Genomic DNA, 25,721 nt, shown 5'->3' on the forward strand with positions numbered 1-25,721 from the left:
TGCGGGTTCGATCCCTGGCTGAAGAACTAAGATCCCAGGTGCCCTGGTGCGGCTGAGCCCACGCGCCGCAGCTACTGAGCCCGGGAGCCGCAGCAAAAGATCCCACCTGCTGCAACTAAGACCCGACGCAGCCAAATGAAACTTTCTAAGACAGACAGTGCTGGGAGGATGCGCTTGTTAAAGACCGAGCAAATAAAGCCATGCAACAGTCCCCAGTGTGGAAAACAATATATTAATTTATTTCCAAGAAAACAACATGGAACATCATTGAAAACAAAATTTTCAGGGCCTCTCCACAGGCCCGCAGAAACCCACTAGTTCAAACAGTAAACCCTCCCAACATTAAAATATTTGAGACACAGAAGAAATGACCAACAACAGACATGTAAACACCTTCTATTCCAAGAGATTTCTTCTTCTGCAAAAGAAGATCCAGTGTAAAGGGCTCCTCTTCTCAAGTGGTGTGATGTAAGTTAAAAAAAAAAAAAACAACAAGGTGATTTTAAATTCTGCCTTTAGCTACGGGCGTGCTCCCTACCCCTTGACTTTTCATCACCCAGTGCACTTCCATCTCTCTTGGCAACAGGAAAAAAGACAGATTTTCCTTCAAGATCATTAAAAGTCATTAAATTCAAGGTCATTAAATATGATTAAGGGCTTCCTTAAGTTAAATATGATTAACATTCAACAGGCACAATTGCAGAAAAAGTAACATGGCGTGGATTAAATGTATCCTTAGTTGTAGTTGCTGTTTTTCATTAGAATAAATAAATATCAAGGAACTGGATGGAGTACAAAAGGAGACTTCACATTTCTCTGACGTGACAGGACGTTTTCTCAATGTGAACACTGAAACCATTGTGGGATGCTAAATATGGCTTCACTTCACCTTCTCGAGATGCTCCACCTTAGGAAATGAACTAAAGAGACCAGTAAGAGAAGCCTGATTCTCAGAGAACTTGTTTCCTCATGCTTACTAACAACCTCTCTAAGCCTCAGTCACTTCATCTGCAAGATGGGGATAATTGTGTGAGTTTGCAAGAGCACTGTGAGATCCGAATGCCCTGAAAGGTAAAAGAGAAAGCAGGATGCCTAGAAAACAATCAGCTGTGGCCTCTGTCTCCTCCCTCCCTTCTCTCTTCGGAATATTCTGATTTAGACCTCACTTTGAAATTGGTGATATCTGGGGCCTGATATGACAACCCATAAGCCCACCACTACAGCCACTCCCTGGTGGTCTAGTGGTTAGGAATCTGCACTTCCACTGCAGAGGCCGCGGGTTTGATCCCCAGTCAGGGGAGTTCCACATGCTTCATGAGGTGGCAGGAGCCAGGGGGAATAATATACTCTGTGAGATTCTCTGGAGTTCTAGAGATTCTCTTTCCAGTGCTGGCATTATTGCCAAGATTTTCAGAGTGAAAAAGCTTCTCACTTCTTGTCTCTGCACGTGTCTGGTGTATAGTAGACACCCAAGAAATACTTACTGATGGATTGGATGGATGAATGGGATAAAGGATAAGTAACAAAGAGGCTCTTCCACAATTGAAAGCTTTTAAAAATCCAAGCACTCCTACGACCCCCACAGGCACTGCAAAGTTACCCAGAGAACACTGTGGACTCCTTAAAGGCTCATGGGATAGCATTTGGTCTCCATTTTGCAGGTAAGATCACTTCGGTGGTGTGTGCATGCTTAGTCGCTTCAGTCATGCCCGACTCTTTGTGACCCCATGGACAGTAGCCCACCAGGCTTCTCTGTCTATGGGATTTCCCAGGCAAGAATACTGAGTGGGTAGCCATTTCCTTCTCCACGGGATCTTCCTGACCCAGTTATTGAATCCGGATCTCCTGTGTCTCCTGCATCACAGGGAGATTCTTTACTACTGAGCCACTGGGGAAGCCCCACTTTGGTGGGGGTGGAGGCAAAAAAGGGAAGTGATTCACCTGAAATAGTCAAGGCTTGGGGCTACACCCATGCAATAGCACTTCCACTCTTGAAATATCTTCATTCTTCAAGAACTTTTCCATGTTCTCAATGGAAAATGATGGAGAGGGGTCAGAGGACACTCTGACAAATATTCAAGAAGCGAACTACCTGAGGATCTTTCACTGAAGTAGCAGGCAGTGACAGCTGTCTTAAATTTGGTCTCCTGTGAATAACTTTACATTCTACACAGAATGTAAAGAATGTAAAAAAAAAACCAAAAAAACTGTAGGCACAGGAAACTTGAAAATGCTACTGTTGAAACTCAGGAATAGGACCAAGTTCTCAGTTCTAGCAGCTCAAGTTCTAAAGGAGACTGGAGAGTTACCTGAAAAGCAGTTTCTATGCCAACATGCAGCTGAGCAAAGAGCAGGGGGAGTCCATTCATGTGAGGCTACAGATCTGTGATAAAAAAAGATTCCTTCTTCAAAGAAACTTGATTCTTATTTCCCTAAATAGTATTACCTACCATTCTCCTTTTCATGAGAACATTTATATATGATGAGGATCTGATGCAAAGATCTGAAAACAGTTCAGTTTATCACAGATGGGACAAAGAGCGCTGAACCTCAAGAAACTTCCAGGGTGGCCTAAGAACCAGTATCACCGTGCAAGCATCCTGACAGCACATTTCACAGTGTCTGGCAGACATTTGGACATGTAACTATGTAGTCAGGTCCTGAAGCTATAACCTTGGCCCTGAGACTGTTCACATAACCCAGGCAAAGTTTTTCTCCCCAAAAAAGGCTCTCCTTCCCAGAGGTGATTTCCCTTTAGACGTTGAGTGGCAGTAGATCAGAAATACCAGCTGGGCTGTATTGCAATTTCACTCTGATTCAGGGTCCTTTCTCGAAGCCTCAGTTCCAGGCATTCCACAGTGAGGGGGTACGCAGTGAGCTCAAACTTGTTTGCAAAGAGGCTTGACGAATTAATCAACCACTTTAAGTCTCCGTTGCCATAGATACAAATATCATGGACATAGTGGCCTGTAATTGGAGAGAACAAGAAACAGTCAAAACAGGCTTGTGTTCATGTCAATGGGGGTGAGCTTGCAGAACAGGAGGGTGTCCAGCTGACTGCTACAGGGCTAGGACTGTGCCAAGCACTAGGGGATTCCGATGAAGGAGGACTGCGTCAGCCCAGCCCACAAGGAAGTTAAACTTTCTATGAGGAGACAAAGATATAAATACGCACTTACAGAAAATGAGAGTTAAGTGGTCCAAAGGAATAACACAATAGGCATCGCAAGGCAATTCACGCATTATGAACTCTGGGTTTCAAGGATGAGACGCCCTAGATGTAGACAGATGGGAGGGGTCTTTGTGGACTGAGTTGGTCGGGTCTCTTCCCTGGGCTATCCAAGCGCCTACTTTATCTCTCCTCTATTATGTATGAGGTTTTTTGTGTTTTTTAAAATTAACGTTTGGCCTTGCTGCAAAGCATGCGGGATCTCAGTTCCCCAAGCAGGGATCGAACTTGAGTCCCCTGCATTGGAAGCTTGGAGTCCTAACCACTGGCCCACCAGGGAAGGCCCTATCTCTCCTCTTAGATGGGGAATAAACCTCACCCGTGTATCACCTACGAACTCCTTAATCCTCTCCAGGTCTTCTCTATCTTAATCCAGGGCAAGCCTACTCTTCAGTACACTTGGCCCTTTTCCCCTTCCTTCCACACCCCACGTCCAATCTGGCGGCAGCCTTGTCAGCTCAACCTTCAAAATATTAACGCAATTTGACCACATTTCACCCCCTCTGATACCTCCATCCTAGGCAAGCTGCCCCATCTTCCTGTCTGACTGGTTCCCAGTGCCTCCATTAAAAAAAAAAAAAGTTTACTTTTAATTGGGGGAAAGCTGCTTTACAGTGTTGTGTTGGTTTCTGCCACAGGACAAGGCAAATCAGCCATAACTGTTCATGTGTCACCCGCCTCTTGAGCCCGCCCCCGCCGCACCTCCCAGGTCATCACAGAGCCAGCTACGTTCTCCGTTCGTCCCATTCCCTCCTTCCCCTCCAGTGTCCACAAGTCCAGTCTCTCTGAGTCTCCATTCCTTCCCTGCAGCTAGGCTCGTCAATTCCGGTTTTGCCTGTTAGCATATTCTCAGCACAGCAGCTAGAGCGGCTGTTTTAAACGTACGCAGATGTGTCTGTTGCTCAAAACCTTCTGATGGCTTCTTGTCTCATTTGGAGAAAAAGCCAAAATCCTAGCAATGGCGTTCAAGACTCCTCAGAATCTGGCCCTCATCACCCGGACTCACCTCTCACCATTTACCCATTCAGTTATAACCCTTAATAATCTTCACATCAGTCACACCAGCCCCCTTGCTGCTGCTGCTGCTGCTTAGTCGCTTCAGTCGTGTCCGACTCTGTGCGATCCCATAGAGGGCAGCCCATCAAGCTCAGCCGTCCCTGGGATTCTCCAGGCAAGAACACTGGAGTGGGCTGCCATTTCCTTCTCCAGTGCATGAAACTGAAAAGTGAAAGTGAAGTCGCTCAGTCGTGTCTGACTCTTAGCAACCCCATGGACTCCACCCTACCAGGCTCCTCCGTCCATGGGATTTTCCAGGCAAGAGTACTGGAGTTGGGTGCCATTGCCTTCTCCGTATCCTGAAAACTGCTGCTGCTGCTGCTGCTGCTGCTGCTAAGTCACTTCAGTCGTGTCCGTGCGACCCCATAGACAGCAGCCCACCAGGCTCCGCCGACCCTGGAATTCTCCAGGCAAGAATACTGGAGTGGGTTGCCATTTCCTTCTCCAATGCATGAAAGTGAAATCGCTCAGTCGTGTCCGACTCTTAGCGACCCCATGGACTGCAGCGTCCTGAGCAAACGAAGCATCCCTGTTTGTCCTTCCTCCCCCGGACCACGCCCTTCCTCCCCGGACCACGCCCTTCCTCCCCCGGACCACGCCCTTCCGCCCCGGACCACGCCCTTCCTCCCCGGACCACGCCCTTCCTCGAGACAGCCTCAGGGCTCCCTCTGGCACCACTCAGGGCTCTACTTCAAGGCCATCCTCTCAGTGAGGCCATTTCTGACCTCCTATCCTGCTTCCCCGATTCATTTTCCTTTTGGTACTCATCACCAACATACATGTTTCTTTGTTGTCTTTCTCCCCAGACTAGAATATAAGCTCAAGAGTTGAAATTTGAGACCATTGTGTTTACTTCTAAGTCCCCTACATCTACAACAAGTGTGTGTGCTCAGTCGAATCTGACTTTTTGAGACCTCATGGACTGTAGCCCGCCAGTCTCCTCTGTCCATGGGATTTTCCAGGCAAGAATACTGGAATGGATTGCCATTTCCTTTTCCATGGGATCTTCCCAACCCAGGGATCAAATCCATGTCTCCTGAGTTGTAGGTGGATTCTTTACTGCCAAGTCACTGGGGAAGCCACATTTGGAACAGTGCCTGATAAATATAAGATGCTAAATTAATAGTTAATGAAACGTGTAGAGAAGGATGAGTGGAGAGTTCACAGGTGGGTAGAATTGGGAAGCATCTCAAGATGGATGGGAAAGCATCAGGTGGAAAAATGCAGAGAGGGGAATTTCCTGCTACTAAAGAGTTTGCTGGGGAACAGTTTCAAAACAAGGAAGCTGTGAGAAGTTTGCACTCTTTCCAGAATTTGTTTGGCATATAGTAGAGCTACTATGGTTGACTGTCTTAAAATAGATGAAAGGTTTGGGCCATTTTTACCCCCTTTTTTTTGAAAGGGTTGGAGAAATTTAATAGAAGAATCAAATGATGAAATAGATTTCAGCAAGATTAATTTCGCAGAGCTTTGCAAGGTACATTAGGAACCAATCAAGAGACTGTAGTAATCGTGTAAACCAGAGGGTTTGTTTGAAGTTAATGGTTGCCATGAGTGGGAAAGGAAAGCTATTAGAGACAGAGCACAGAAGGACCGATGGGACTTGATAATTAACTCAATGTGGCTGGGAAGAGAGACAGGAGACAGTGAAAATCAGTGGAGAAAGAAGCCAGAGTTCCAGGGATGTTAAAGAATAACCCAGTGGTAGGTGAGAACAACTTGGTACACAACAGCACACCCATGCTTAAGAAAAGAAAGTGAACAGGAGAGAAGATTTGGGGCTGGATCATGAAGAGAGAGCCTAGACAGCTTGGTCTTGAGGACATAGGCAGAAAATACATCTTGGCAGAGAGAAGGAAAAGAACCAGCAGAGACAGTCACTCAGAATGCAAGAGAGCAACAGGATAACTGAGGTGGACCCGCACATGACTGAGGCCAGATGGGGACCTTGGTTGGGAGGATGGGTCACTTTTCTTCTTGAAACAGAAAGCAACAATGGGAGAAAGGGTCCAAAATGCCCTACGATGGGGACTTCCCTGGTGGTCCAGTGGTTAAGAATCCACCTCCCAGTGCAGGGGATGTAAGTTCAGTCCCTCGTCAGGGATCTAAGATCCCACATACCAGATCCTGAATTCTACAACGAAGATTCTGCAATTAAGACACAATGCAGCCACCCCACCCCCCCAAAACCAAAATGCTCTAAGATGGAGGAAAGGGATGACTTGATAAAAGAATTGATAAGGTGATTTTAATCAAATGTCTTCAAAGTTCTTCCTAAAGTTGAAATGATCACCTTTGGAGAGTAGAGGGGCTGTTTCAGCACAAGATTAGGAGTTTAAAGGTGAGCCAAAAAGCTGAAAATGGGTACACCATGAAGAGTACCAGGCCAGTAATGACGTAAATAAAAGAACAAGTGGGCAGCCAGAAGGGCCAGCTGAAGGGAGGTGGTGGGTGAGTTTAGGACAGTTCTGGAGCATTCTTCACCAGTGTTCTGCCAAGGGAACCACAAATGACAAAAAGCAGACGACAGTAATGATTACGCGTAGGAATCAGCCTCCTAGGATCAAATGCCCAGGGAATCTAAAATGTTTGAGAGAACAGCATGAAAAGCTGGCACAGTACACAGGCCAGACAAGGGGTCCTCATAAAGAACCCATAGGAGGAGGGAGCCAGGAGAGTTGAATCTCTGGAAGTCCCAATTTTAAAAAAGCAAACACATCTAACATGGCAACATCTTATTTTAGATGTGGGGCTATGGCAATGAACAAACTGGTCAAAACCCCCAGCATTGCTGGGCCTTCTATTCTGTTCTGGGGAAGAAAGACAGTAAAATATATAGTATATAAGCTGGTGAAGGAAGACGAAGAGATTGGAATCAGAGATGGGAGCTGAAGTTCAAGACCACAGGTCTAGAATGGTACTCTGTGATTCTAAATGCTAACAAGGCTTGGAAAGTGGCTACACTCACAGGTTTGGAACAAACACAGCCAAGGGGACAAGATCCAGATGGTATTACTGACTTGGTGGATTGATATAAACTTCTACCTCCTCTGTCCAGACTGTACCTTTTTCTTTTCCCCGTATAGTGGTTTGGGGACAAATATTTTTAATGCTAACAGTTTAAGGCTTTCAAATGGCATAACAAGTGTTAAAGAGAAGAAAAAAATGAGACATTTGTTTGAAGGGGGCAGACTGGGCTATCCAAACTTTGAACTCTATGTAGTTCCTGGCTAGAGGCTACGTTCATGGCCCCACCTGTCATGTAATCAGTAAAAGTCCTTTGCTGTTGTGGTTTAGTTGCTAACCCACCAGCCTCCTCTGCCCGTGGGATTTCCCAGGCAGAAATACTGGAGCGGGTTTGCCATTTCCTTCTCCAAGAGATCTTCCTGACCCAGGATGGAACTCACGTCTCCAGCATTGGCAGGACGATTGTTTATCACTGAGCAACCTGGGAAGCCTAAAAGTCCTTACAAAAAGGCAAATCTGACTAGTCTATACCTTTTCTACTGAGGCAAGTCCTGGATGCAGGTGATGTCAAGGAGACTGAAGGTAAGTCTCTACTTGGGCAGGGAGTATACGTGGCTGATACACAATGGACACGAACTTCTGTAGGGAGCGGGGAGGGAGGGCTTGGGCTGCAAAGTAATCCCGTCACATGGGTCCATGCTGTAGATGTTGATATCCTCAAGTGTTACAGCCAGAGAAGAGGAGGAGAAGCAGATCAGAGGATGACCGCAGTGGCCCTAGAGGCCAGGTGATAGGGGTTATAGAAGGATGTGGAGAAGACAGCCTATCCCCAATACTGGGACCCTCACTGATGGAGATGGTCCATTTTCTAAGGAAGACCCAGGAGAGCAAAGTGCAAAATACCCTCCTTTTCATTTTCCTCTCCCCACTAGGAGGGCAGGTTATGCAGGCAGGTGGCAATGAGCTGTCCTTTGGGGAAAACATGGGCCAATTAAGGTAAAGACATGAATATACTTGTGGAAAGACTTGTGCAGGGACGCAAGGATGCTGGCCTCTATAATGTGGGAGGGAGGGAACCTCAAGAGACACACCTGGGAAGGAGCACGAGCGCAGTGGAGAGCTGGCAAGAAGCAGCAATTTGGAGTTTTCATCTGAAATGTTGCCATTTCTCTTCTTCATAGAGAAGGAAATGGCAACCTACTCTAGTGTTCTTGCCTGGAGAATTCCATGGACAGAAGAGCCTGGCAGGCTATAGTCCATGGAGTCACAGAAAGTCGGACACTACTAGGTGAAAATATTATTATTATTTATTATCTGAAATGTTAGGTGTGGAATAAAAGGACTAATAAGCGAAGCTATAAATTGAAGGGGGGGGGAGGGAGGCCACACTTTACAGGGCAAACCTTCCTATTCACTCACTCAACTGTTCACTTAATCACTCATTCACTGAATATATGTTTATGGCCTTCTTTAATAGACTGCATTATATTTCCCCCAAATTCACATGTCAAAGTCCTAACCTCCAGCACCTCAGACTGTAACTGTGTTAGATGTACGGCCTTTAAAGAGATAACTGAGTTAAATGAGGTCTAATGGATGGCCCTGATCTAAGCAAGCCAAGGGAAGAGGCCCCAGGAAGCCTCCAGGACTGTACGCAAAGAAGCTTCGGTGGTTTGAACCCCTCAGTCTATGGTACCTTGTTATGCTCGCTCTCGTCAACAAATAGGCACGCTGCCATGTAATGGCACCCCACTCCAGTATTCTTGCCTGGAAAATCCCAGGGATGGTGGAGCCTGGTAGGCTGCAGTCCATGGGGTCGCTAAGAGTTGGGCATGACTGAGCGACTTCACTTTCAATTTTCTCTTTCCTGCATTGGAGAAGGCAATGGCAACCCACTCCAGTGTTCTTGCCTGGAGAATCCCAGGGACGAGGGAGCCTGGTGGGCTGCCACCTATGGGATCGCACAGAATCGGACACGACTGAAGTGACTTAGCAGCAGCAGCAGCCATGTACCAGGCGAGAGTCTTAATGGAATACACACCAAGACCGATAAGAAGTCTTCTTCACAGCTACTTGTCTTCTAGTTCTTATCCATTTGGAGGGGCAATGTCTCTTGTTGCTGTCACCCGCCATCATGCTGGAGCAAATACCTCCAAGCCACCTGGAAACCCATTGGTGGAGGGGGCAGAGGCTGATGTGAGGGATGGGGCTCCCTGGAGAGAAGATGACATCACTTCTCATCGTGACCGCTTGCTCTGCCTAACTGCTGCACCCTCAAAAGGGACAGAAAAAGGAAGGAAGAAAAACAGAACAGAAACTAGCAAGAGGAAAGTACCATTATAATTTGAGCCTACCTGTACATCTCCCTAGGTAATCATAAGATGGAGAATGTCTGTAAGATACTTAAACTTGAGACTTCCCTGGTGGTCCAGTGGTGAAGCATCTGCCTGCCAATGCAGGGGATACAGGTTCGATCCTTGGCGTGGGAACCAGGATCCCACATGCTGCAGGGCAACAAAGCCTGTGCTCCACAAGAGAAGCCACCGCAACTAGAGAATAGCCCCAGCTCACTACAGCTAGAGAAAGCCCACGCACAGCAAGGAAGACTCAGTGCAGCCAAAAATAAATAAATTTTTTTTAAAATTAATACTATTAAAAAAAAAAAACCACATTAAGTTTTCAAGGACTGTGCCTCTAGTTGCTCTGTTTAATAATTCACAGGCTGTCTAAATGAACCAGCAGGTCTGTCTGTGAGAACCCCTGTATTCCACAGCTCCTTTCATGCCAACACCAACAAGCAAAGTGGCCTCAAAGTTTGAAAAGAATGCCTCACCGTGGCAGCCTCCGTGTTTATCTTTCATGTCAAACCACTTCACAGCTCTGAGGTCACCGGCCCAGGATGCATTTGGCATGGAGCCAGGGACACCTGCAATGTTCATAAAGAAGAAAAATCAGAAATAAGAACCTAAGCTTCCAAGGCATGCTCATTTTCTCAGTATAGTTTCTTTCACATCAGATTTCTCATCATTGGTACAAATCCCCAAAGGCTTGTTGTGAGAACTGTTGGTAGTTACGAACCTAGACTTCCCCTGTAAAAATAATCTATTTTTCTTTTTTTTTCATTTTTCATTTCTTGCAAGCCTGCAAGAAACGCCATTGGATGCAATCACAGTGCAGAAGGAAAAGCTGAGAATTTCCTGGTATCTCAACTGAATCTTAATTGAATTTACCTAAAAACTGTTTTTATTAGAGTATAGATAATTTACAATGTTGTGCTGGTTTTTCATGTACAACAAAGGGAATCAGTTTACACACATATATATCCCTTCTTTTTTCAGACCCTTTCCCCATATAAATTATTACAGAATATTGAGTAGAGTTCCCTGTGATATACAGTAGATCCTTGTTGTCGTTCGGGTTCTTATTAGTTATCTATATTATCTATAGTGGTGTGCATATGTTAATCCCAATCTCCCAATTTATCACTCCCCCCACCATGTTTCACCCTTTGGTAACCTTAAGTTTAATTTTGAGATCTGTGAGTCTATTTCTGTTTTGTAAATAAGTTCATTTGTATCATTTTTTAAATTAGATAAGTGATATAATATGGGATTTGTCTTTCTCTGTCCAACGTATGCCATTTAATATACTCTCTAGGTCTATCCATGTTACTGTAAGTGGCATTATTTCATTCTTTTTTATGGCTGAGTAATATTCTACTGTGTATATGTGCCACAACTTGTTTATCCATTCCTCTGTCAATGGACATGTAGGTTGCTTCCATGTCTTGGCTATTGTAAATAGTACCATTACCCAAAATTTTTAGGACTTTCCAGATAACATCTATCTTACAGTAAAAGCTCAGGAAACTGGCCACTCTATGTCATCCTTAATGCTAGTAAGTGACAGAGATTCCATTACTGGAAAAGGAGCACTGAATATGGGAATCAATGTAAGTGCAACTAAATGAGGGCTAATTTGTGTTATAAGAGCTCTAGGGATTCTCATCAGTGAGAAATGCAATGTGAATACCATGCAAATGACATTGGGACTCGAACTGCAAAACAGTCTTTTCTTAGCAGATCCGGCAGGAGGAAGAATGCCCCTGCCCCCAGCATATCCTCAAACAAGTCTGCATCCTAATCCCTGGAACCTGACAATATGCTATGGCAAAGGGGAATTAAGGTTGCTTATCAGTTCACCTTCAACTAGTGAGATTATCCCGATTTATCCAAGGCCATTGTAAATACAACGGTCTTTAACAGTGGAAGAGGGAGGTGGAGAGCTGGCTGGGGTGGTACAAGGTGAGGAGGAGGAAGGGGCTAGGGTATGTGAGTGGCCTGTAGAAACTGGAAAAGGCAAGGAGAGGGAGCCAACCCAGCCCTACAGAGAGGAGCATAGCGCAGCCAACACCTTGACTTTGGGCTGGTGAGACCATGTCAGACTTCTGACCCACAGAACCATAAGAGGAGACAAGTACACCATTTAAGCCCCTAAGTCTGTGATAAACTGTGACAATGGCAAATAGAAAACGAATACACAAACTAATGAGAACCAAATTACCCAAGATGATGGATATTTTTAATTTAAAAATTGGACAAGATCAATATATTGAGAAGTTTAATGGATTTAGGCACATAAAATTTTTTCCTTTTTAAAAAAACTGATAAGGAACTTCCCTGGTGATCCGGTGGCTAATACTCTGTGTTCCGGGGGAGCCGAGTTTGATCCCTGGCCAGGGAACTAGATCCCACATGCCACAAGGAGGAGTTCGAATGGTGAAACTAGAAAGATTCCCACAGCTAAGACCTGGAGCAGTCAAATAAATAAAGAAATAAAATATTTTTTAAAAAACTGATGAAAACGTGGATTTTTCAGACAGTAAAAAAAAGCTCTGCTCTTCTGCTCTGATGTCACATAATAACTATATGAGGACTGAAATTAAGAACTGTACTAAAGTCTTCCAGCTAAAATTAAATTTTGCACAGCCTTTTCTGTAAATAGCAAGAGTCTTCACCCCTACGGGCTCTCTATCAGAGATTCTTCTTTCCTTGTTGCCAAACTTAAAAACGTTGTTTGTAAGTGTTAAGCACTCAAGAAAAACTCTTTATTAAGCAATATGTCTTCCTATTATTTTCGTTTGCATTTAATACTTTAAAAGTTACTTTAGTCTTTGCCTATAAGAGAAGAGGCTTCTTTAATTTTGTTCTTAGCACACATTTTTCAAAATTACTTTTGTTTCGGCTGCATTCCAAGGCATGTGGGATCTTAGTTCCCTGACCAGGGATTGAACCTGCGCCCCCTACATTGGAAGCACAAGATCTTAACCACTGAACCACCAGGGAAGTCCCAGAACAAACTTTAAAATAATTTAGAATAAACCTCGCCTTGGTTAAATTGAGCGGTGGGTAGAGGCAGTCTGGAAAGCAAATAGGTAATCTGGTATATTCACTCATGTCAGCAAGGCAGCTGATGTGTGATTTTTATGTCTCTTTCAATTAAATACTTACAGAAAGATGTAAATAAAACATTGTCTTGACGAAAATTCGCTGGCCCTCCTTTAAAGGACTGAATTTTTAAAAGAACAAAATATTTCTCTTCCTCTTTCATTCTCATTAATATTGAACATCACAAACTGACTCTTTATGCAGTATCTCGGGCCCCACCTATTCCTTCTGCACCAGAATGAGCATCTTGCCAAGACCCAGAGAGGATCCCTGCGCACAGTCAAGCTTGGGCTACAATCAATACGGCCAGGAACTCAGCTCATTTCTTCCCCTCCGGAAGTCGCCCCCTCAGCCTTCATCCAGTTTCAGGGGAGCTTCCCACTCTGCTCTTCTCACTCAAATTCTGCTCTCGTGAAATAATCTGATACTTATATCTTTGTCCCCTCTGCAGGGAACACAACTGACCCTTAAAAAGCATGGGTTTGAACTGCAAGGGTCCTTTCCTACACAGATTTTTTTCAGTAGTAAATACAACAATCGTAGGCAATAGGAGGTGGGTTGAATCCATGGATGTGGAATCTTGGATACAAAGGAAACTTCTGAGCCCGAGAGCCTCGACTATTGAAGCCCCCCACCCTCCCTCCCCTCCCGCCTAGAGCCCATGCTCTGCAACAAGAAAACCCCCCGCAACGAGAAGCCCCCGCAACGAGAAGCCCGCAGATCGCAACAGAAAGTAGTCCCCGCTCGCCGCAACTAGAGAAAAAGCCCGTGCGCAGCGACAAAGGCCCAGTGCAACCAAAAAGTGAAATTAATTAATTAAAAATTTTTAAAAAATATGTGGAGACCCCAAAGCGACTGATCTTGTTACTTGTGCCAACAGCCAGTTGCCCCTTTTACTCCCCTAAAAACATCTCTACATCTCTTTCCGGTTTTTCCCCCAGAGACTGACCTTAGGTTGAACTCCCCAGTGGAACAGATACTGGCCTAGGGAGCTGGGAACTAAGTTCTCACCCCAGAACTAGCTGTGTATTCTTGGCCATCACGCAATGGCCCCCAGACTTACTTTTCCAGTGAAGTAGGTAGATAAGATCAGAGGTTTTCAACCCTTTAGGCTGCAAGCCCCTGGAAAACAATTTCACTCTCTCACCCACACTAAAGTTTCACAAAATATTTAGTGTAGCAGTACACTTGTCTGCTATTTTCTAGTTTACTCTCATGTTAAAAATTTTCATTTAAGACCTACTAAAATGATCCACTAATGGGATGTACTACTGTATCCCATTATACACATTATATGACTTCCCTGGTGGCTTAGACGGTAAAGCGTCTGCCTACAATGCAGGAGACCCAGGTTCAATCCCTGGGTTGGGAAGATCGTCTGGAGAAGGAAATGGCAACCCACTCCAGTACTCTTGCCTGGAGAATCCCATGGACGGAGGAGCATGGTAGGCTACAGTCCATGGGGTCACAAAGAGTCGGACACGACTGAGTGACTTTACTTACTTACTTACACTATTACTATATATTTTAAAATACCGGACTATATTGTGCTATGATTGTTGCTATTATGATTATTGTTTGTCAGGAGGGGAGTTATTGGGTATGTGGGTACAAGTCTGCCTCAATTCACAGGTATCCAAGGTAGCATCTATTCTGCAGTATTTCTAGGACAGGGCAAAAAAGACACTAATATTATCAGAGAAAACATTTTAAACTATAAAACACAATTCTCTCATTTGCTCTTCATAGGCTTATTTAAACAAAAGATTTGAGATCAAGTTTACAGACTAAGCAGGAATGTTTTTCTTGGGGCTTAGCCTCTGTTAGACAAACAGCTGCATTTGTTGAATAAACGAATGTGTTTCTTTGGAACACAAGCTTTATTTATATTGACTTGACTTTTCTCCTTATTGTTCTCACACAGCGAGCATGTTCCTCGTTTTGGGAGAGGTAAGCAAGGTAACATGGTAATCAGGCTTCCCTGGTGGCTCAGCTGGTAGAGAATCCACCTGCAATGCGGGAGACCTGGGTTCGATTCCTGGGCTGGGAAGATCCCCTGGAGAAGGCAAAGGCTACCCACTCCAGTATTCTGGCCTGGAGAATTCCATGGACTAGTCCACGGGGTCACAAAGAGTCGGACACAACTGAGCGACTTTCATTTCATACATGGCAACAAATTACAGCAACTGTTTAATATTTAAGCTCAGATACATAATTTTTAGCTTATTAAATAAGCAAGAATTTTGGTTTTCAATGTCAAAAGTAATGCTAGGGTCAGTGTATTGAAAGAGGTTTTCTCACGGCTTCACAGTGGTGCTGGAAATTGGCACAACTCTGGAAAGTCAGTTTAGAAAAGTAGGAAAAGTCACTGTTGTTGTTCAGTCCCTAAGTTGCGTCTGACTCTTACGATCCCATGGACTATAGCCCACCAGGCTACTCTCTGGCCATGGAATTTTTCAGGCAAGAGTATTGGCATGGGTTACCATTTCCTCCTCCAGAGGAATCTTCTCAATGCACGGATCGAACCCACATCTCCTGTGTCTCCTGCATTGCAAGCAAATTCTTTACCACTGAGCCACCAATGGGAGTTACCTCTTGCAACAAATCCCAGGCTGTGCTATTTACAGGCTTGGGTGACCTTGAACAATTACGTAGTCTCTTTCAAACATCATGTGCTAATCTTCAAAACGTCAGAGAGTTTTTGTTACCTATGATAACGTGTGTATTGTGTTTAGCACAGTGCCTCACATACTTAACTAAATAAATGGTTGAAAACATAATTGTTTCTATTCAAGCCATGAAGACAGAGGAGCTGTGGAAGAGAATGCTTTTTTGTACTATAACCTAAAGCAAGTTTCTCAGTGGCACTTTGGATGATTCTGTTGTGGAGGCCGTCCTGGGCATTGTAGGGTGTTTGGCAGCAGCTCTGACCTCTGCACGCTAGATGCCAGTGCCATCTCTACCTGCTCCCCTGAGCCCTAAGTTGTGACCCCAATGTTTACAGATAATGCCAAATGTGGGCTTCCCAGGTGGCACTAGTGGTAAAGAATCAGCTTGCCAATCCAGGAGACGGGAGTTCTATCCCTGGGTTGGGAAGATCTCCTGGAGGAGGCAATGGCAATTCACGCTAGTATTCTTGCCTGGAGAATCCCATGGGCAGAGGAGCCTGGTGGGCTACAGTCCATGGGGTCACAAAGAGTTGTACATGACTGAGCACAATGAACACGATGCCAAATGTCCACTGGGAGGATAAATTGCCCCTGGATGAGAACATGGAATTGTACCTTATTAATAAAACCACGTGGGCTTCCCTGGTAGCTCAGGTGGTAAAGAATCCACCTGTAATGCAGGAGACCCCGGTTCAATTCCTGGGTCGGGAAGATCCCCTGGAGAAGGGATAGGCTACCCACTCCAGTATTCTGGCCTGGAGAATTCGCAGAGTCACACAACTGAGTGACTTTCACTTTTCACAATAAAATCATGTCTAAATACTGAATTGGCCAAAAAGTTCATTTGGGTTCCATAAGCTCTTACTGAAAAACCCAAATGAACTTTTTGGCCAACCCAGTATTTGAATATGAAACGTGCAAATTTGTGTTTACAAAACTTCCTTTAATGTTACATTGCTTTTATATTTTGAAAAGGTTTATTTACAAGCATCCAAGTCTGATTTGCTTCACTGATTTAGTAATTGTGCTTGTGAAATTCAACCAAACAAAAAATGGTGTTCATTGCTGATTAACTTAAACAATTTAAAAAATGGAAAATTACCTGATAGTTGGGAAACATATGTTGCAGCCTTTCCCCCCTCATTGTTAACTGGGGTTATACTGAGAAATAAAATGGTATATTTGTTTTTGCCTTCCAATGGTTCATTAATCCCTTAATTTTTTAAAAAAAATTTTAATTGGAGGATAATTGCTTTACAATGTTGTGTTGGTTTAACATATGTTACAGAAAGATCCTCTTTTCTTTTCATGGGGATTTTTTTTTGGGAGTTCTGTGATCCCTGAGATGATGACCTCTCTACATCACCTCTGACAACTGCCAACAAATAGACTTCTTTGGTTTTAAGAGGAAAAGATAAAACAAGGAAAAGAGAAAACTACAATTTTATAGAGGAAGGGATTTTTAGAAATTTTCATGCTTTAATATTTTAATATGTTCCCTTCATTGTTGCCTTCATTGCCAGGGCTTCCCTGCTGGCTCAGAGGTTAAAGCGTCTGCCTCCAATGCAGGAGACCTGGGTTCGATCCCTGGGTCAGGAAGATCCCCTGGAGAAGGAAATGGCAACCCACTCCAGTATTCTTGCCTGGAGAATCCCATGGACGGAGGAGCCTGGTAGGCTACAGTCCACGGGGTCACAAAGAGTCGGACACGTCTGAGCGACCTCGCCTCGCCTTGCCTCGCCTCGCCTCTTCATTGCCAAGCTGTGTAAACAAGAGCCCACAACACTGAAGTGAATTGCCCAGGAGTGTGGACATGCTAAAGCCCTTGTTGATTTTGTTTCAAGATAATTTATTCGCTCATTCAAACAGTTTACTTGTGGGTCTCCTGTGTTCCAGAGGAGATGCTGGGGACAAAGCCACAAATGAGATGTTCGTGGAGCTTTTGACCGAGAGCATCCAGAAGGGTTTATATTTATTTTATTTTTTTTAAAAAAATATTTACTTAGTTTTGCTTGCACTGGGTCTCTGTTGATAGGCAAGGACTTTCTCTAGTTATGGCGAGTAGGGGCTACTCTCTAGTTGTGGTGGCTTCTCTTGTTGCAGAGTACAGGCTTGAGAGCACTGGTTCATTAGTTATGGCTCATGGGTCAGCTACCGTTCGGTACGTGGGATCTTCCAGGACCAGAGATGGAACTGGTGTCCGTTGCGTTGCAAGGCAAATTCTTAACTGCTGGACCACCAGGGAAGCCTGGGTTTATATTTACTGATACTGATACTTTGGCGTAGCATATCCAGAAAGGTTTATATGTACTGATTTTTTTATACTTTATTTTTTGAGGTTGATTTACAATGTGTAGCACAGTGATTCATTTATATATATATGTATGAAATTGAAAGTGAAAGTCACTGAGTTTTGTCTGACTCTTTGCGACCCCATGGACTGTATAGTCTATGGAATTCTCCAGGCCAGAAAACTGGAGTGGGTAGCTGTTTCCCTTCTCCAGGGGATCTTCCCAACCCAGGGAAACCCAAGTTTCCCACATTGCAGGCACATTCTTTACCAGCTGAGCCACCAAGGAAGCCCAAGAATACTGGAGTGGGTAGGCCATCTGTTCTTCAGCCGATCTTCCCAACCCAGGAATCGATTTTCTTTTCTAGATCCTTTTCCCTTATGGGTTGTATTGACATTTTTATTAGCTGCCCAGATTCCTCTACTCAAGAGTGTTTCCTGGACAATCTTCCAGTGACAAACAGGAAAGATTAGTGCAGCGTTTTTCAGGTCAGTTCAGTCAGTCAGTCGTGTCCGACTCTTTGCGACCCCATGAATCGCAGCACACCAGGCCTTCCTGTCCATCACCAACTCCCGGAGTTCACTCAGACTCATGTCCATCGAGTCAGTGATGCCATCCAGCCATCTCATCCTCTGTCGTCCCCATTTCCTCCTGCCCTCAATCCCTCCCAGCATCAGAGTCTTTTCCAATGAGTCTACTCTTTGCATGAGGTGGCCAAAGTATTGGGAGTTTCAGCTTTCACATCATTCCTTCCAAAGAAATCCCAGGGCTGATCTCCTTCAGAATGGACTGGTTGGATCTCCTTGCAGTCCAAGGGACTCTCAAGAGTCTTCTCCAACAACACAGTTCAAAAGCATCAATTCTTCGGCGCTCAGCCTTCTTCACAGTCCAACTCTCACATCCATACATGACCACAGGAAAAACCATAGCCTTGACTAGACGGACCTTAGTCGGCAAAGTAATGTCTCTGCTTTTGAATATACTATCTAGGTTGGTCATAACTTTTCTTCCAAGGAGTAAGCATCTTTTAATTTCATGGCTGCAATCACCATCTTCAGTGATTATGGAGCCCCCCAAAATAATGTATGACACTGTTTCCACTGTTTCCCCATCTATTTCCCATGAAGTGATGGGACCGGATGCCATGATCTTCATTTTCTGAATGTTGAGCTTTAGGCCAACTTTTTCACTCTCCGCTTTCACTTGCATCAAGAGGCTTTTTAGTTCCTCTTCACTTTCTGCCATAAGGGTGGTGTTATCTGCATATCTGAGGTGATTGATATTTCTCCCGGCAATCTGGATTCCAGCTTGTGTTTCTTCCAGTCCAGCGTTTCTCATAATGTACTCTGCATAGAAGTTAAATAAGCAGGGTGACAATATACAGCCTTGATGTACTCCTTTTCCTATTTGGAACCAGTCTGTTGTTCCATGTCCAGTTCTAACTGCTGCTTCCTGACCTGCATACAGATTTCTCAAGAGGCAGGTCAGGTGGTCTGGTATTCCCATCTCTTTCAGAATTTCCCGCAGTTTATTGTGATCCACACAGTCAAGGGCTTTGGCATAGTCAATAAAGCAGAAATAGATGTTTTTCTGGAACTCTCTTGCTTTTTCCATTATCCATCGGATGTTGGCAATTTGATCTCTGGTTCCTCTGCCTTTTCTAAAACCAGCTTGAACATCAGGAAGTTCACGGTTCACATATTGCTGAAGCCTGGCTTGGAGAATTTTGAGCATTACTTTACTAGCATGTGAGATGAGTGCAATTGTGCGGTAGTTTGAGCATTCTTTGGCATTGCCTTTCTTTGGGATTGGAATGAAAACTGACCTTTTCCAGTCCTGTGGCCACTGCTGAGTTGTCCAAATTTGCTGGCATATTGAGTGCAGCACTTTCACAGCATCATCTTTCAGGATTTGAAATAGCTCAACTGGGATTCCATCATCCCACTAGCTTTGTTCACAGTGATGCTTTCTAAAGCCCACTTGACTTCACATTCCAGGATGTCTGGCTCTAGATTAGTGATCACACCATCATGATTATCTGGGTCATGAAGATCTTTTTTGTACAGTTCTTCCGTGTATTCTTGCCACCTCTTCTTAATATCTTCTGCTTCTGTTAGGTCCAGACCATTTTTGTCCTTTATCGAGCCCATCTTTGCATGAAATGTTTCCTTGGTATCTCTAATTTTCTTGAAGAGATCTCTAGTCTTTCCCATTCTGTTGTTTTCCTCTATTTCTTTGCATTGATCACTGAAGAAGGCTTTCTTATCTCTTCTTGCTATTCTCTGGAACTCTGCATTCAGATGCTTATATCTTTCCTTTTCTCCTTTGCTTTTCGCCTCTCTTCTTTTCACAGCTATTTGTAAGCCCTCCCCAGACAGCCATTTTGCTTTTTTGCATTTCTTTTCCATGGGGATGGTCTTGATCCCTGTCTCCTGTACAATGTCACGAACCTCAGTCCATAGTTCATCAGGCACTCTATCTATCAGATCTAGGCCCTTAAATCTATTTCTCACTTTCACTGTATAATCATAAGGGATTTGATTTAGGTCATACCTGAATGGTCTAGCGGTTTTCCCTACTTTCTTCAATTTGAGTCTGAATTTGGTAATAAGGAGTTCATGATCTGAGCCACAGTCAGCTCCTGGTCTTGTTTTTGTTGACTGTATAGAGCTTCTCCATCTTTGGCTGCAGAGAATATAATCAATCTGATTTTGGTGTTGACCATCTGGTGATGTCCATGTGTACAGTCTTCTCTTTTGTTGGAAGAGGGTGTTTGCTATGACCAGTGCATTTTCTTGGCAAAATTCTATTAGTCTTTACCCTGCTTCATTCCACATTCCAAGGCCAAATTTGCCTGTTACTCCAGGTGTTTCTTGACTTCCTATTTTTGCATTCCAGTCCCCTATAATGAAGAGGACATCTTTTTTGGGTGTTAGTTCTAAAAGGTCTTGTCACTCTTTATAAAACCATTCAGCTTCAGCTTCTTCAGCGTTACTGGTTGGGGCATAGACTTGGGTAACTGTGATATTGAATGGTTTGCCTTGGAGACAAACAGAGATCATTCTGTCATTTTTGAGACTGCATCCAAGTACTGCATTTCGGACTCTTCTGTTGACCATGATGGCTACTCCATTTCTTCTGAGGGATTCCTGCCCACAGCAGTAGATATAATGGTCATCTGAGTTAAATTCACCCATTCCAGTTCATTTTAGTTTGCTGATTCCTAGGATGTGGACGTTCACCCTTGCCATCTCTTGTTTGACCACTTCCAGTTTGCCTTGATTCATGGACCTGACATTCCAGGTTCCTATGCAATATTGCTCTTTACAGCATCGGACCTTGCTTCTATCACCAGTCACATCCACAGCTGGGTATTGTTTTTGCTTTGGCTTCACCCTTCACTCTTTCTGGAGTTATTTCTCCACTGATCTCCAGTAGCATATTGGGAACCTACTGACCTGGGGAGTTTCTCTTTCAGTATCCTATCATTTTGCCTTTTCCTACTGTTCATGGGGTTCTCAAGGCAAGAATGCTGAAGTGGTTTGCCATTCCCTTCTCCAGTGGACTACATCAGACAATCTTGGGCAACCCCAGAGAACAGTTCAGGTTTCAGTGCATTCATGACCTAAAGACTGACCTTGATCCCCTGACCCTTTGCTTCCATTGTTCTCTGTCTGTTTATCATTGAAAGTGAAAAGTGAAAGTGAAGTCGCTCAGTCATATCCGACTCTTTGAGACCCCATGGACTGTAGCCTACCAGGCTCCTCCCTCCATGGGATTCTCCAGGCAAGAGTACTGGAGTGGGTTGTCATTTCCTTCTCCAGGGTATCTTCCCAACCCAGGGATCGAACCCAGGTCTCCCATATTCCAGGCAGACGCTTTAACCTCTGAGCCACCGGGGCTTTAGCTCTTGTCAAACACCCCTGTTACTACGACAGATTTCTCTGTGGCAGCGAAGGCCTGCCTTTCATTACTATCAGACAACTTTTCCTTCTTCTCTTCACTAAACCAAGACAGGCTTCAATATCCTCCACTCATGATGACCCCTGAGCCACTCACTTGTCCCTTGCTTAGAAAGCGACTCCACAGTCATTGTCTGGAGGTAAAAACGGCTCGAGGACGTAAGGAGAGGCCAGAACTGAACCGTTCCCAAGGCTGCCCCACAAGTATCCCAAGAGGGAATGAAGAGAATTTTTAAAAAATCAAACTTCAAGAATGATTTCTCTTTGACAGCGTATTGCTTCCAGGGGTGCAGAGCAAGTTTCTGAACTCCAGCTCTCCGAGAATAAACTTGGATGAATAACTAGTCTTTCAGCATCTCCTCTTTGTATTTTCTTTTGAAGAGTTTGATCTGGGTGGGTATATGTTGTACTTTTTAATATGTGAAAGAGAAAGAAGTTTCCTTTTATCTGATTTGCTTGACTTTAGTGCAGAATTATGCTAATTCAGTGGAGGAAAGAAAGAAATGCTGGAATGAAGAGCCACTGGATTAGATGCGTATGCACTCCTCCATGGCATATTTCTCTAGTTCTATTTAAGGAACCCTCTCTCTTCAGGATCTCAGAGTTCAAGCAGCTGAAAGATGATCATTCTGTTTTCTTTGTATTATGCCTGTCCTCAGGTTACTCTGTTTTCTTGAGAGCATGCAGGTTTGTGAGTAAAGCAGGAAATGATCAGCAAATTCATTCCGATGATGTTTCATGAAAGTTTGAGATTGAATGGCCACACTGAAAGGGGTGGGGGCTTTTTGTTTAATGTCTCATGAAAGCACCTAGAAGAAAAACTTTGAATTATAGGGTGCCCATTGTTGCTGACAAACTATTCACGCAGAGTGATAAGAGTATCCTTTGGGGGAGCTGGATCAAGCAAGGCCGACCTCTGGCATGAATAAGAGGGAAGTACTCTCAAGTGAGACTTCTATCAGGTGTCCCAGAAATACCATGACATCTAAACAAACATCAGAACACTGTCTTTGATGGATCTGCCCTCAGACAGGTGGCTCACACAGGAAAGAAACCATCTGCAATGTGGGAGACCCGGGTTCTGTCCCTGGGTTGCGAAGATCCCCTGGAGGAGGGCATGGCAACCCACTCCAGTATTCTTCCCTGGAGAATCCCATGGACAGAGGAGGCTGGCGGGCTACAGTCCATGGGCTCGCAAAGAACTGGACATAACAACATAGAACAGCACAGCACCCTCAGACAAGCGGCCAAATAACCAGCAAATACTCTGTGCACCACTGAGTGAGGGGAAGGAAAGAAGGAAGACGAGGAAGAAAGAAAAAAATTGAATGTTTCCAAACTTCGAATATATCAAAACTTTCCGGAGTGCTTAAAATAAAACTAAAGTCTTCTATTTCCCAGAGATTCGTCTTCTTTTCCTAAACTGAAGTACAATCGCCATGTAACATTGTACTAGTTTTGCGTGTACAATATAGTGACTCGATACTTGTGTATATTGCAAAATGATCACCACCATAAGTCCAGTTGGCAATGAACTGGTTTTCAGGTGAGCCCCCGACTGATTTCTCATCTACCAGCAGTTCTTCAGGCCTTACCTGGCTTTTCAGAGCATCTTTTTCCTGGCTAGCACTGCCCGCTCACCGAGACTATTTTAATTGCCTATAAACCAGTCTCTCGGCCTCCAGTCTGCCCACTTTGTCGGCCATACCAGCAAATGGCTTTTTCTATAATTAGTATTGACCTTGCGGCCTTCCTATCTGGGATGTGGGATTACTTAGAATCCTCTGCCCTGCGTCTGCTTCTTCTAGCGCTTTGTGATGCCTGCTCCCCAACTCACCCTCAGACAAATGACAAATCCAGACTTGCCGTCACCCCAGATCCCTCTCACAGGTGCCCATTGCCCCCAGAATTCTGACTCCTCGCTCCGTATCTTATTTTACGTTGCTGCTTCTGCTCCTCAGGACCCAGTTCAAAGTGGCCTCTTGCCACAAACCCGTGAGTGTAAATCAGCACTTTCTTCTTTTGCTCCATGCTGTCATGAATCAACTGCCCCAGCTAGCGCCTCAGAACCATGACCCTGGCCAGGGCCAGCGGTTTGATGCTCTAGGTCACATTCGGGCCAGGAAGACACCAGTGTGTTGAGCGTGGCACAAGAGGATCTTTGCAGTCATGTCTACAGACTCTATGCAGCAGACAGGTAGCCCAGAAACCATATCTGATTGGGAGACCTGTTTGGTTTGACCCCCACTGAAGGGGAGTGGGACATGGCCGAAAAGAAAAGTTCCCATGACAGTCTGGACTGCCAAGAGTCCACTGTCCACAAGTCACGAGAGTGTTGTCTAGCCTGGAGCTCTCCGGCCACCCTGCTCCCTCACTGTGATTCCCAGCTCACACTGTCTGCCTGGCCCTGTGGACATGGAGTTTGCGGCACTGAGTTTCCAGGCCTCCCCTTTCATCACTGTCCACATCACCTTTCAACACTGCCCACATCACCTTTCATCACCATCCATACACACCCAGCTGTCCTACCAGGCTTTGGGGAATTCCCAAATAGGTCTTCCATTTTCACGTCATTCTCTGTACCCTGGCTTATGCAAATATCTAATAAAAGAAAACAAGCTCAAAATAATTCATGGGGCTGTAAAGTACAGCACGATGACTGTAGGTATTAACACTGCAGTGCCTATTTGGAAGTTGATAGGAGAGAATCTTAAAAGTTCTCATCACAAGGAAAGAAAAATCTGTAACTATGGTGGTGGGGACAGATGTTAACAAGACATCATTTCACAGTATGTACAAATTTCGTATCATTATTTCATACATTTGAAACTGTTATATGTCAGTTATGTCTCAATTTAAAAAAAAGAAGCTTATGCTTGCTAGAAACTAAAGTTAGTAAAATTTAAATCTTAAGGTAGCCTCTGCTAAGAAAGTAATTTTTTCATAGACTTTTTGTTTAGAGCAGTTGTAGATTCACAGCAAAACTGAGTAGAAGGTACCTAGATTTCCAGTATATTCCCTGCCCCTCTCATCATTTTATATGGAACTGGCAAAGATTTAGAAAGTGATAATACCTAGTGGTATTGAAAACACCCTGATGATGGGAAAGATTGAAGGCAGGAGAAGGGGACGACAGAGGATGAGATGGCTGGATGGTACCACCGACTCGATGGACATGAGTTTGAGTAAGCTCTGGGAATTGGCGATGGACAGGGAGGCCTGGCGTGCTGCAATCCATGGGGTCGCAAAGAGTCAGACACAACTGAGCGACTGAACTGAACTGAAATGAATACCTGGTGGTGGAGAAGGTGTAGGGAAATGAGAGTCTCAGACTTGCCAGTGGGAGTGCAACTGGACCAATTTTGGGGAGAGCAATATGACACTTTCTATCAAAACCCTTAACAGACCTGCATACAGACTTCCCTGGTGGTGGAGTGGTTGGGAGTCTGTCTGCCAATGCAGCGGACATGAGTTCAATCTCTGGTCCAGGAAGATTCCACACACCAAAGAGCAGCTGAGCCCACACACCAAACTCCGAAAACCCGTGCACCTAGAGTCTGTGCTCCACAACAGGAGAAGCCGCTGCAATGAGAAACCCAAGCACCACCCCAAGAGAAAGCCCTGGGTCAGCAATGAAGACCCAGAGGAGACAAAAATAAATAAATTAACAAAAAAACCAAATAAACCCTTGCATATACTTTGACTCAGTTCAATGTACTGGAATTTGTCCTAAAGAAGTTCTTTCTAAATTCTTATTTGAGAGGCAATGTAATATAATAGTTAAAAGGAAACACTCTCAAACTATATTGCCTGGGTTCAAGTCCCTGCTGGACCAATTATTAATTGTGAGACCTTTGTGGGACCTAACCTCTCTGTTCTTTGGTTTCTCTAACTCTAAAGGAGTGTCAAAACAGTTCCTACAGAGTCTGGATAGGAGGAAGGTTTGGGGGAAATGGATGCATGTATATGTATGACTGAATCCCTTCAATGTTCACCTGAAACTACCACGTTGTTAACGGGCTATACCTCAATACAAAATGAAAACTTTAGGAAAAAAAAATTCCCTACACCTCATGGAGTTGTTGTGAAATGTGTAATAT

The 25,721-nt window shown here is 44.4% G+C and overlaps 1 protein-coding gene and 1 non-coding gene across 13 annotated transcripts in view; one reads left to right on the plus strand and one right to left on the minus strand.

The window, feature by feature from the left end:
- Nucleotides 1-216: 216 nt before the first annotated feature.
- Nucleotides 217-25,721, minus strand: part of LOC101106554 (glucosaminyl (N-acetyl) transferase 2 (I blood group)) — a 109,587-nt gene continuing 84,082 nt past the window's right edge. For 5 of the 12 annotated variants that reach the window (XM_060403514.1, XM_042236966.2, XM_060403518.1 and 2 more), the window contains 2 exons: nt 10,086-10,178; nt 217-2,967 (listed from right to left, as the gene is read on the minus strand). In XM_060403514.1, the coding sequence (XP_060259497.1) occupies nt 2,777-2,967; nt 10,086-10,178 (284 nt within the window). In that variant the 3' untranslated portion in view covers nt 217-2,776. Of the gene's footprint in view, nt 2,968-4,517; nt 9,414-10,085; nt 10,179-25,721 lie in introns of those variants that run through there. The other 7 variants (XM_042236968.2, XM_060403519.1, XM_060403517.1 and 4 more) reach the window with 2 other exon arrangements.
- On the plus strand, nt 14,000-14,071 carry TRNAC-ACA (transfer RNA cysteine (anticodon ACA)). Its single transcript has one exon. It is a non-coding gene; the product is annotated as a tRNA-Cys (tRNA).

The sequence above is a fragment of the Ovis aries genome, chromosome 20, assembly GCF_016772045.2.
Source record: "Ovis aries strain OAR_USU_Benz2616 breed Rambouillet chromosome 20, ARS-UI_Ramb_v3.0, whole genome shotgun sequence".
Lineage (NCBI taxonomy): Eukaryota > Metazoa > Chordata > Mammalia > Artiodactyla > Bovidae > Ovis > Ovis aries.